Source organism: Artemia franciscana, chromosome 11 (genome assembly GCF_032884065.1).
Source record: "Artemia franciscana chromosome 11, ASM3288406v1, whole genome shotgun sequence".
Classification (NCBI taxonomy): Eukaryota; Metazoa; Arthropoda; class Branchiopoda; order Anostraca; family Artemiidae; genus Artemia; species Artemia franciscana.
This window is the reverse complement of record NC_088873.1, coordinates 5,315,959-5,328,467: the sequence shown is the minus strand read 5'-3', so window position 1 is coordinate 5,328,467 and position 12,509 is coordinate 5,315,959. Positions and strand designations below refer to the sequence as shown.

At 34.6% G+C, this 12,509-nt stretch overlaps 1 protein-coding gene across 1 annotated transcript in view; it reads right to left on the bottom strand.

Moving 5' to 3' along the window:
- Positions 1-12,509, bottom strand: part of LOC136032724 (raf homolog serine/threonine-protein kinase Raf-like) — a 116,817-nt gene that overhangs the window by 57,342 nt on the left and 46,966 nt on the right. The window contains 2 exon segments of the mRNA XM_065713041.1: positions 3,992-4,197; positions 7,613-7,773. Of these exon segments, the coding sequence (XP_065569113.1) occupies positions 3,992-4,197; positions 7,613-7,773 (367 nt within the window).

The window sequence follows — 12,509 nt, the reverse complement described above, 5'->3', positions numbered from 1 at the left end:
CTTCAACAACTATTCCCCCTCATCTAAACTTCCACATAATTCAATTTTTTAACAAATTTGCACCCTATTCCGCCCTCATCCACAGGAAGAAATTTCTGTGAATGTGTTTGCTCCCAGCAAGAGGTTTCAGTTTCACATATTAATACGAACAGGGTTAAGTGTTTTTTTGCTCCAAGAAACATAATATTTTCTTCCTTTTTATAGATAACTTCTAATGATTTAACTTCTAATATACTAACTGAAAAATATTCTTCTAATAACTTGTAAAATATAACTTCTAATAACTTCTAAAAAATATTAGAAGTTAAATTCTAATATTTTCTTCTTTTTTATAGTTAACTTCTAATGATTTAACTTCTAATATACTAACTAAAAAATATTCTTCTAATAACTTCTAAAATATATTAGAAGTTAACTTCTAATATTTTCTTCCTTTTTATAGTTAACTTCTAATGACTAGCTTAGCATCAATGAACCTGATCCCACTTCTATCTTAGCACTAACCTCAAGACAAAAGCATTTGCTGACCTTTTCAAAAACTGTCAAAACTTCCTCAATAATTGTCGCAGTACCCCCAATAAATTACCATTGAAGCTGCACTATCCAAAAGTTTCAAAAAAAAACACGTTGACGAAATTTCCAAAACAAGAAACGCTTTCAAAATTTTCACAGCAAAAACTGCTGCGCCGTAAATGCTGTCGGGTGGTTCTTTTGTTTTTTCGCTTTTTCTTCTAGTGTCGACTTTTGGCAAAAATCTGTATTACTCTTTTGTCCAACCCTTTGGATATCTTTCCTCGTGTGCAGCTTAATTTCCGAAAAAAAAAAAACGAGGACAGATGACTACTACTCTTGGAAAAGTGATTTATCTTGTTGTTCAAGCGAGGGGGCTGTACTTATCCCTTATAAGGTTTCGGCAGTGACAATTCCAATGGTGTACTTTTTGATTCAACCGATACCATTTTTGGGGAGTTTCAGGCTATTTTCAGAAAGTCCAATAAATAGGTTTTCAAAATGACATTTTACTACTAAGACTAGTCGAGGTATCTCACAAGGCAGTTTTAACTTAAACATGTTTTTTTTTTTGCTTTTTGGTTACTATGGACCGTGGTTCATCCTTCACTAGGTTGCAGCCACCGCTGCAAATATGGTATAGAATGCAGTACCTGAAACGAACACTTTGAAATGGTAAGATTTTTCAATTCACTACTACTAATAATTTTCAGATAATAATTCTTATTACTTAAGTAATAATTCTATAAATGATTATTTTTAAGTAATTCAAAGTAGAGAGAGTGAATATAGAGCATTCTTTTAAATTTCACATGTTATATGAGCATTTCTAATAAAATACTGGTCCGCTGGGCTCCCACAAAAAATTCACACATATCCTACGGCTTTATTTTCAAAACATCACGAGGTCCCCCCTCCCCCAAAAAATGGGTTGGTCAACTTTTTGTCGCCAATCAGCATACTTGTCTGCATTATGTCAAGACTTCCTAAAATCCCTCGACTTTTTCCTCGTTTTTGTATGTTGTTTGCCAACTTTTATTTGGCGAGAATCCAATATCTCAAAATAATTCTCAAAGCAATGAACTAAAGTTTGCCAACTTTCTGCCGCCAATCAGCATACTTGTATGTATTATTTCAAGGCTTCCTAAAAATCCCTCGACTTTTTACCTCGTGTTTTTTTGTTGTTAGCCAACTTTTAATGAGTGAGAACCCAATAACTCCTAAAAATTCTCAAACCATAAATTGAAAGTTTGCCAACTTTTTGGCACCAATCAACATACTTGTCTGCATTATTTCAAGGCTTCCTAAAAATTCTTTGACTTTTTTCTCGTTTTTCTTTGTTGTTTGCCAACTTTTATTTGGTGAGAACCTAATATCTAATAATAATTCTCAAAACCATAAATTAAATGTTTGCCAACTTTTTCGTGCCAATCAGCATAATTGTCTGCATTATTTCAAAGCTTCCTAAAAATCCCACGACTTTTTTCTTGTTTTTCTTTGTTGTTTGCCAACTTTTCTTGAGTAAGATCCCAATATCTCCTAATAACTCTCAAAACCATAAATTAAAAGTTTCCCACCTTTTTGCGCCAATCAGCATACTTGTCTGCATTACTTCAAGGCTTCCTAAAATCCCTTAACTTTTTTCGTTTTTCTTTGTTGTTTGCCAATTTTTATTTGGTGAAAAACCCAATGACTCCTAATAATTCTCAAAACCATAAATTAGAAGTTTGCCAACTTTTTGGCGCCTAACAGTATACTTGTCTGCATTATTTCAAGGCTTCTCAAAACTCCCTTGACTTTTTTCTTCGTTTTTCTTTGTTGTTTGCCAACTTTTATTGGGTGAGAACCCAATATCTCCTAATGATTCTCAAGCCATAAACTAAAAGTCTGCCAACTTTTTGGCGCCAATCAGCATGCTTGGCTCCATTATTTCAAGCATTCGTAAAAATCTCTTGAATTTTTTCCACGTTATTCTTTGTTGTTTGCCACCTTTTATTTGGTGAGAACACAATATCCCCCTAATAATTCTCAAAGCCATAAATTGAAAGTTTGCCAACTTTTTGGAGCTTCTTAGATCCCTTGACTTTTTCCAGGCTTTTCTTTGTTGTTTGCCAACTTTTATTTGATGAGAACCCAATATCTCCACATAATTCTAAAAACAATAAATTAAAAGTCCTCCGCGATAAATCTAGCTCATATAAGCTTTCTTAATATATTTCCATCAATATTCGGAGTCTGGTATATACAACCTTAAGTGGGTGTATACTAGAGGCATGCAAGAGGTATATAAACAGGTGGAGAGCATGTATGCTAGAGGTAAAGTTGCATACCTCCACGAGAATTCTAGTTTATATCAGCTTTCTTAATGTATTGCCACCAATATTCGGAGTCTAGTATACAACTTTAAGTGGGTGTATACTAGAGGCACGCAAGACGTATATAAAGAGGTGGAATAGAGCTTGTCTGCTAGAGGTAAAGTTGTATACCTCCACGAGAATTCTAGCTCATATCAGCTTTCTTAATATATTCCCACCAATATTCGGAGTCTAGCATACAACTTTGAAGGGGTAAAGTATACAACATACCAGAGGAATATTAGAGGTTGTATACTAGAGGTATAGTTGTATACCTGCACGAGACATCTGACTCGTGTCAGCTTTGTTAATGTATTGCCACCAATATTTGGAGTCTAGTATACAACTTCAAAGTATAAAAAAGAGGTGGTGGTCTGCTAGAGGTAAAGCTGTAAACCTCCACGAGAATTCTAGCTCATATCAGCTTTCTTAATGTATTGCCACCAATATTTGGAGTCTAGTATACAACTTTGAAGGAATATAGTATACAACATACAAGAGGAATAGAGGTTGTATACTAGAGGTATAGTTGTATACCTCCACGAGACATCTAGCTCGTCTCAACTTTCTTAATGTATTTCAACCAATATTTGGAGTCTAGTATACCACTTTAAGGGGTATAGTATACAACATACAAGAGGAATGTTAGAGGTTGTATACTAGAGGTATAGTTGTATACCTCCACAAGATATTAGCTTGTGCCAGATTTTTTAATGAATTTCGACAAATATTTGGAGTCTAATTGCATATGGTCTTTGCTTTTGTCCTTATGTAACAAAGTCGAAAAATCGGCTAAAAACACGTGGTACCAAACAGCTTAAAAAAGTATAGCTTTCCACAAAAGTTATAGTTGTCTTTGAGAATCAAAATATTATTAAAGCTTACATTTTTAAGGATAAAAAGCGCGATAAAACTTACTTAACTAGTCTTGCTAATTTATTTTTAGGGTTCAGCATGGCAATGGTGACAAAAAGTGTACTGCCCTAAAAACTTCATAATTACAAAACAAGCAAAAGAAAACTATTTGAAAATTACAGTTTTGAGATATGAATAGATCTTAGCTAGGTCCATCGGAAAAATTCTTTTATTTCAATACCCTTGATATGATGAAAATTTTAAACACTTACCATTCATATTCTGTGATCGTTTCCTAAATATATATTCATCTAAAATAGAAGGATCATTAGAAAGAACGTTACTGCAAACATTTGGTGCGGACGTTGAGCGTTCTCGTTGGGCCAACGTTGGCGGATGACGGCTTACCCTAGATCCAAAATGGTCTGGCGGATCTCTTGTATCAAATATTTCATGACGCCCAGATCCTGATAAGATCCTAGAACGAATAGATATGAAGTTACTTTCAATTACATAGCCTATGCATTACGCAACTACATTTGAAATAATGCTAACGAAATTACGATTCTTCGTACTCGGATGCCAAGTTTGGGAGTTATCCTAGTGTTGTAAGAATGTACTGCATGTAGGTAATTGAGTCAATCACTCTCGAGTCATCGTTCCAATATATAATCTTGAATCAAAGTATAACAGTTCAAAACAAGGATGAAACCTTTTAATCGACAGTGAACAGATATAAAAAATTTTAACTGGATATTTCGAACACATATAGTGTTCATCATCAGCAGTAAAACTAAAAGACAAAAATAAAAATAATGATGATGAATAATGAACACTGTATATGTGTTCGAAATATCCAGTTAAAAATTTTTATATCTGTTCACTGTCGATTAAAAGGTTTCAGCCTTGTTTTGAACTGTTATACTTTCGTCATGGAAAGGCAGTGTGGTCTTCGAAGTTATCTAGTCTTGATTCATTCCTGAGTTATGTGTAAAATCAATTGTGTATTTTACTTACTGTTGATCCAGCATCCCAGTATACAAGAAATGAATATTAATATAACCAAGGCTATTTAAAAAAAAAAACTTATAAAGAAGAAATTTTGACTCTTCTTATAAAATAAGTAAAGTAATCAGGTTCACTACACTTCTTGACTATTAAGGTCCCTGCGTCGACCCTGCAGTGTGTTGCTGCATAAGGTTCTGGGTCCCGCATTGCCGAGCTAAGGTTAAACCCACTGTACCACCACAGGACAAACTTTTCTTATAAATACCCGAAATAATGGATTTTTAAGACATATGTTTTTTGGAAACACTCATATATAGCCTACTGTGTTCTGAAAAGGCTTTCATATTTACCCGTTATCCTAAAACTAATACAAACTTTAAATGATAATTTTGCAGTTCTGTTTCCATTGAAAATGAATGCAACATGTAAAACAACTGAAAAACCGGTTTTTTGTTCGCATCTTTGTTTCTTCTCATGCATTGGTACTGCCAAACTAAAGATATGTCAAACAAGAATTGAACTATCTAATTCTATTTCATCTTATTATGTCCAACCATTTTGTTTGTTCGATGTTTAGCTATTGTTGCTTTATTCTGTATAAAGGTTGTTGTCTAATTTTTCTGGTATCCTTTAACGATACTTTTTGGTGGTGTGTATTTTTTTTTTCTGAGCCTTCACCACGCATTGTTGTAGGGTTTCTCTCCGATTTTTTTTGCAACGCCATCTACTATTGCAAATCTATTAATTTGCCATAAATACTATTTTAAAGTATATTTACAGCACCATCTATATTCTTAAGCGATATAACACATGTCTCTGTTTAGACAAGCAGAAGAGGGGCAGTTAGCTGTCGCAAGAGCCGTCGTACTTGCCAGAAGAGGTTCCATTAAGCTGCAAAGATTAGGTGACAGGAACTGGCACTTCCTTGCTAATCGGACCCCCCCCCCTGGTAATCTGAACGAGAAGCCTTTGATAGCGGTCCTCTGAGTATTCATTCAGCTCTCGAATTACTCGGATCTGCGTCGTGACACTATTATATTGAAATTTTACCCGCCCTGTGCACTTAATAACTGACTTTGGCGCAAATTTGGATAAAAGTCACCATGAAATGGGGTCGATGCCGATGTTAAATGCATTTTTGAACAGTGTTTCTCAGTGCATAGCCAAGGGCATCAAGACGGATATGTTTGTTAACAAAGGACTCGAGCTTTTCGACCATGCAATGATTATGGAAGCGAAGAAACTATTGTTGGCCTACTCTGAAGGTGAATTTGGGCACGGTAAACGGCTACGCGAATGCAAGAAAGAAACTGAAAACTTGAAGGATATTGCAAAAGTACTTTGGCGCTGCGTTAAGGATGGGAAAAGCTTCCACCATTTGCAATCCTTGAGCCAGAGTCCGTTCCCACATGTGGAGGTGAAATTGCAGTCTGGTTTACTACCAAAGTGATTAAAATGTCGAGGAAAATTGACACTGATCAACAGGAAGTGTCTCGGAAGCTAGATAGTTTAACTGATGGTTTAAGGTTTTTTGAAGAGTAACAATATCAGCCCGCTGCTTTTTGCCATCACCTAAGCTGTCGGATGTAGTAAAACCCCCTATTTTCAGTAGTCGTGAAAAATATGCCTCCCGAACTTGACGATCTAGGGAAGCGTGAAAATTTTATAACAATTGAACTTCGGGAGATAAATCGCTGAATGATGCAGTGCATAGACGTTGAAACAAGGAGTGGCAGCTATCGGTATCTTCGAAATAAGCAGCCAAAAAATTTTAATTGCCCTCAAAAGTACTTATAAATTGAAAACCAAATTTTTAATTATCAGTTCATCAGAATCATGAAACGGCGGCCCAGTAATGTGGCAGAGTGATGTGGCCCAGTAATGTGGTAGAAGAGACTCTCGGAGGAGTGTGAGAACGCAATCAGGTACGGAGCTTCATGATCATTTAAATTGTACAGTCCAACGAAAAGTTAACAGTTGGCTGCCACATGGACACCGATTAAAGCTAGGCTTCGACTAGGACCTCCCCAAAATCACAGGCTAGACAGGGGAGTAGCGCATGATTTCGCCTGAAGGAAACTAAAAAGGCCATAACTTGGTATTGGGGGGGGGGGAGGGGGGGGGGAATATTTTATACTAATGAAAAGTATTGTTTGAATGTAATACCTTTTATACAATGTAGAACATCATTGCCATACTTGCATGTATCCCTTTTCTCTTTAAATGTATGTAAATGTGACGTCATTCACGCGAAGTTTTTTTTTTCAAAATGAAAGATCTTAAGTATAGTCAGGGGAAGGGTGCACCACCTACCCATGACCCACCAAAACACCCCATGTGGGGCGTGCACCCCATATTGGAAATCATGGGTTTAAATGGAGAATGGTTGGTTTCTTGAATAGCAGTTCTTGTTTTATCAAAAGTCTCGAAAGTATTTTCTACGACGAGGGATAGGTTGACATTCAATTAACAGGACAAAATGAAACATAATATTGAACTAGGCTGTAGAGAAGGACTATAAGAACCGACCCTGGAAATTTAACTTTTTAAGGATTCTGAGACTTCTGGAGATAGGTCAATACGATACTTAATAAAATATTTTATCGATCACGATGTCTAGAAACCGAATATTCCCTAAGCCAGGCGGAGGCACGGGCCTGGCTACTAGATGAAGAAGTTTCTACCAATATTTTTTCCCCTTAGTAAAATACTAAAACTAACTATAAAATTCTGTTAAAAATTCGGAAATGAATACACTGTTGATTGATTGTAATTTTTTCTTATTTCAAAGCTTTATTATTTACAATATTTCCTAGAAAATCTTACATTTCCGGAAGAAGTTGTTGAATTATGCCCATGAAAGAAGATCAAAGAACATAACTTACATTTGTATATATTGCTGCTCCTGTAAGGGTCGGCAGTGATGCGGGACACGCGTAGCACACCTCGGATGAAAACGATACCCACAAGTCCGACATATAAACCCTTGAAACAATAGCTTTTGACAGCATTCACAGTAGGCTAAAGAAAAAAACGTCTTACGTACCTACAAAGGAAAAAGCAAATTTCAATCCATAAAGTAAATTTCAAGCCGCAAAACGGTGCCAAATTTTAAAGCAAGGAAACAAAACAGAGAAGTAAAAAGTAAAAATATATACATTTGAACCGAGTTCCAACTGTATTTTAACACTGTTCTCTGCATCAGATATGAAATACCAACATAGAGAACCAGAGGTCAAATTCTTTTAATAACCATTACGAAACTGTCTTAACTTCATTAGTTCCATTTTTGTGATGCATATACGTTAGCCAATCATCGTTTTTTCAAAACATTGGCTACACCAAAGAGTACATTTGATTTATTAATTTTGGTATTAGAGAAGATTCGAGTAGCCCAGCCTTACATTTCAAGACTATAAATTTTACCCTCAGGAGGGGTCGCATTGTTTCTAGTATTTATGGCGCACGCTAAAACAAGATGAAAAATGACTCTCAAAAAGCTAAAGAAAAATACATGGAACAAGAAACAGCAAAAATCACATTGAATTGCAAAGGAAAACGTTGTACAACGTTATCTGTTGTTAGAAGACAAAGCGAAATTATAATGAAATGAAGGAACGTATTAGTTTACCGCGTGTGGGTCTATGATCGATAAGCAGGAAGAAGAAAACAATTTTCAGTATCTATGACACGTGCATATACGTTAGCCAATCATCGTTTTTTCAAAACATTGGCTACACCAAAGAGTACATTTGATTTATTAATTTTGGTATTAGAGAAGATTCGAGTAGCCCAGCCTTACATTTCAAGACTATAAATTTTACCCTCAGGAGGGGTCGCATTGTTTCTAGTATTTATGGCGCACGCTAAAACAAGATGAAAAATGACTCTCAAAAAGCTAAAGAAAAATACATGGAACAAGAAACAGCAAAAATCACATTGAATTGCAAAGGAAAACGTTGTACAACGTTATCTGTTGTTAGAAGACAAAGCGAAATTATAATGGAATGAAGGAACGTATTAGTTTACCGCGTGTGGGTCGATAAACAGGAAGAAGAAAAAAAATTTCAGTATCTATGACACGTGCAAAATTACACAAGATGAAAAATGACTCTCAAAAAGCTAAAGAAAAATACATGGAACAAGAAACAGCAAAAATCACATTGAATTGCAAAGGAAAACGTTGAACAACGTTATCTGTTGTTAGAAGACAAAGCGAAATTATAATGGAATGAAGGAACGTATTAGTTTACCGCGTGTGGGTCGATAAACAGGAAGAAGAAAAAATATTTCAGTATCTATGACACGTGCAAAATTACACAAGACGAAAAATGACTCTCAAAAAGCTAAAGAAAAATACATGGAACAAGAAACAGCAAAAATCACATTGAATTGCAAAGGAAAACGTTGTACAACGTTATCTATTGTTAGAAGACAAAGCGAAATTATAATGGAATGAAGGAACGTATTAGTTTACCGCGTTTGGGTCTATGATCGATAAGCAAGAAGAAGAAAAAAATTGAAAAGCAAAAATCACATTGAATTGCAAAGGAAAACGTTGAACAACGTTATCTGTTGTTAGAAGACAAAGCAAAATTATAATGGAATGAAGGAACGTATTAGTTTACCGCGTGTGGGTCTATGATCGATAAGCAGGAAGAAGAAAAAATTTTCAGTATCTATGACACGTGCAAAATTACACAAGATGACAAGTGACTCTGAACAGCTAAAGAAAAAGGCACGGAACAAGAAACAGCAACAAATCATACTGAATTGCAAACAAAAATGTGACCAAAAACTTACGATAATTGCGTTGGTGCGCAATTTATGGTTTCAGAAGTTACAATTTAATAAGGAAGGTGTTGTTTTCGCGTCTGTAAACGATAAACATCAAGGAGAAATTAAATTCACGTAAAAATTTCTTAATTCAACTGAAAGTGCTGATATGCGGCAATATGACTTGAAACTAAAAAAAAAAAAAAAAAAAAAAAAAAATCGATAATCATGGCAATGTGCATTTTAAATATTTCAGAGGGCATTAGCACTGGAACATTCCTGGCTGTTACTAGATTATATAACAATACAATTGAAGCAAAAATATACCGACCAGGGAAAAGCTGGGATAGAAGTTTTTTTGGTATCTATGACGTATCGCAAAATTACATATGAACTTGGATGAATCCGAACAGCTGAAGTAAAAGAAACAAGTCTGAGGTAATAGTGCACAGATATAAAGCTTAAACGAGGTCTGGAGCATTAATACATGTGACAAAAAGAATCATAACGAATACATCGAATTGCCAATGAAATATGCGGTTAAAAGAGTGGCAACAGTGAAAATCACAAGGAGACCCAGAAAAAAACACATCCTATAAAATGGATGATTCTTTGATGCATTACAGGGATGATCACATAGAATCGTAAATGAAATCTGCAGTTAGAAGAGAAGCAACAGTGAGAATCACAACGAATCCCAGAAGAAAACAAATGCTATAAAATGGATTATCCTTTGATACATTAACAGCAAGGAGGAATTGAATTCACAGCAGAATGTCTTAATTCAACTGAGATTGCTGATTTAACATCTCATGACTTAAAATCCCAAAATAACGGGATGTTTATCCTAATGAATAATTAGAGAATCAAATACATACAAGCATACCTACCACGTGCTAAGTGCCGGGGCCCTCAGGCATATATATAAATATATATATATATATATATATATATATATATATATATATATATATATATATATATATATATATATATATATTATATATATATATATATATATATATATATATATATATATATATATATATATATATATATATTATATATATATATATATATATATATATATATATGTATATATACATTTAAATGCATATATTGGCACTTGTCGTAAAAGGTCTTATAAACAAATATTTTACCGGCCCCACCTGGTCCATCTATAGATAGATACTTTATTTCGTGATTATACCAAAAACAGGTATTTCACAGAAAAAAAAAAACGTACAAACTACAAAAAAAGAGAAAAAAATACACAGTATCTAAAACAAAACATAAACACTAACTAAAAGTCAAGTCCCTTTGTGTGGGATAAAAATCTGTTTACAATAGTCGGAACTCTATTATTTCTAATTATCAGCGATAAAGGAAACGGCACACTTATTTCATATTCACTTAATTCGAACTCCATTACTATACGTGCTCTCCAATGAACAGGGCAGTCATAGAAAGAACATTTTTTCCCAACATAATTAGGATCATTGACAGCTTGAAAAATATTGTCAACAATTTCAAGCTACTTTCCTTGCAAAAGCCGATACATACTATCTCCAGCAGCAGCTAACTCACTAGAATTTAGAAATTCCAAGCTTTATTTATTTCCATTGGCCTCAATGTTGTCTATGCCGTATCGTTCCATCCAAAGACTAAAACTTCGACCTTCTGTTGGCATCGTATTTAACTTCGATGCAATAATGCGATTAGCACGTTCTACTGCAAGATATTCAGATAAATTATTTCGTCGCGCATGCCAAATGAAATCTTCTGCCAACTGATTTTTGAATCTTTCCCAAAGTGCTTTTGGATCTGCAGGATTACATAAACCAAGAACCTGTGCTGATTCTTCTAAGGCGTCCGACCACAGTTTATCGTCGAATTCAAAGCCATGAGCCAGGCATTCTTTTTTGTATGTGGAATATACAACGTTATCAATTGTTTTCAGATCTTCAAAACTTGTTGCATTTTTCACATGATGAAAGAGTACTCGTAAATAGAAGCACTCGGGAAAAGTTATAAAATTTACGTTGTGAATTCGTCAAACGACACTTCATCGATGGATTCTTTGTTCCCATGCACTGGTATTACTACCCCATCTAGAGTGTTGAGGCATTCCCCAATAATACACAAATTCCTAATTTTTCATTTGTTTTAACGCCTTGTTGTTTCGAAAATAAACTTCCGACATTGAGGCTTGTTGTTCAATATCCACCAAATCTTCTTGAACTTGGCTGAAATTTTGCATTAGGTCCAATTTGGATTAAATCTCCAAGCTTATTGGCTTTTGGTGAAAGTGTTCATATTGACTAAAAAGCATTCCACTGAGAGCGAGAATTGATATCATAACTTATCAACTATACTAGCCAAAACAGAAGAATCTATTTTGATACTCAGATTACATTTTAACAATTATCCTTTTCTTTTAGCAAACTAAGTAACCTGTGACGAAGAAGATAGGTATATATCTTAGCACCAAGACAAAAAAGACTGCTCAAGATGCTTAATGTGTGAGGGTGAAAGAAAACATCATATGCCGTGTCCTACTCAATTAGTTTTTAATACAAAGAAAATGTATGCGATTGACCTGAAAATGTTGAAGGGTGTGAAGACGCGTTTACTAGAACAAAATGATGCATCTTATAATCACAAGCCTTGGTACAAACACTATTATATAATCTCAGAAGTTGTTTGAAATTATGTAACCTGAGAAATTTGAAAAGAACTGCTTCAAAAGTCAATTGTTGAGAAACTGGAAGTATATCTAGAAAAGCATATAAAGATATTACATAACTTCAACTAAAAATAAAAACTTTTCTCCTTGATCTCAAGATCCTTTTACGATGTAGCCACTATCTCTTTCAAAAATATTGAAAAAATAAGAATTCTTCCTCTTTTTCTTTTGAAGCCTTTTGAGAGTTTACGAAGTAAAATACAACACTTTTGGATTACTGCAACAGGGCTTTAAATACCCACATATTAAAAAAAGAGGCA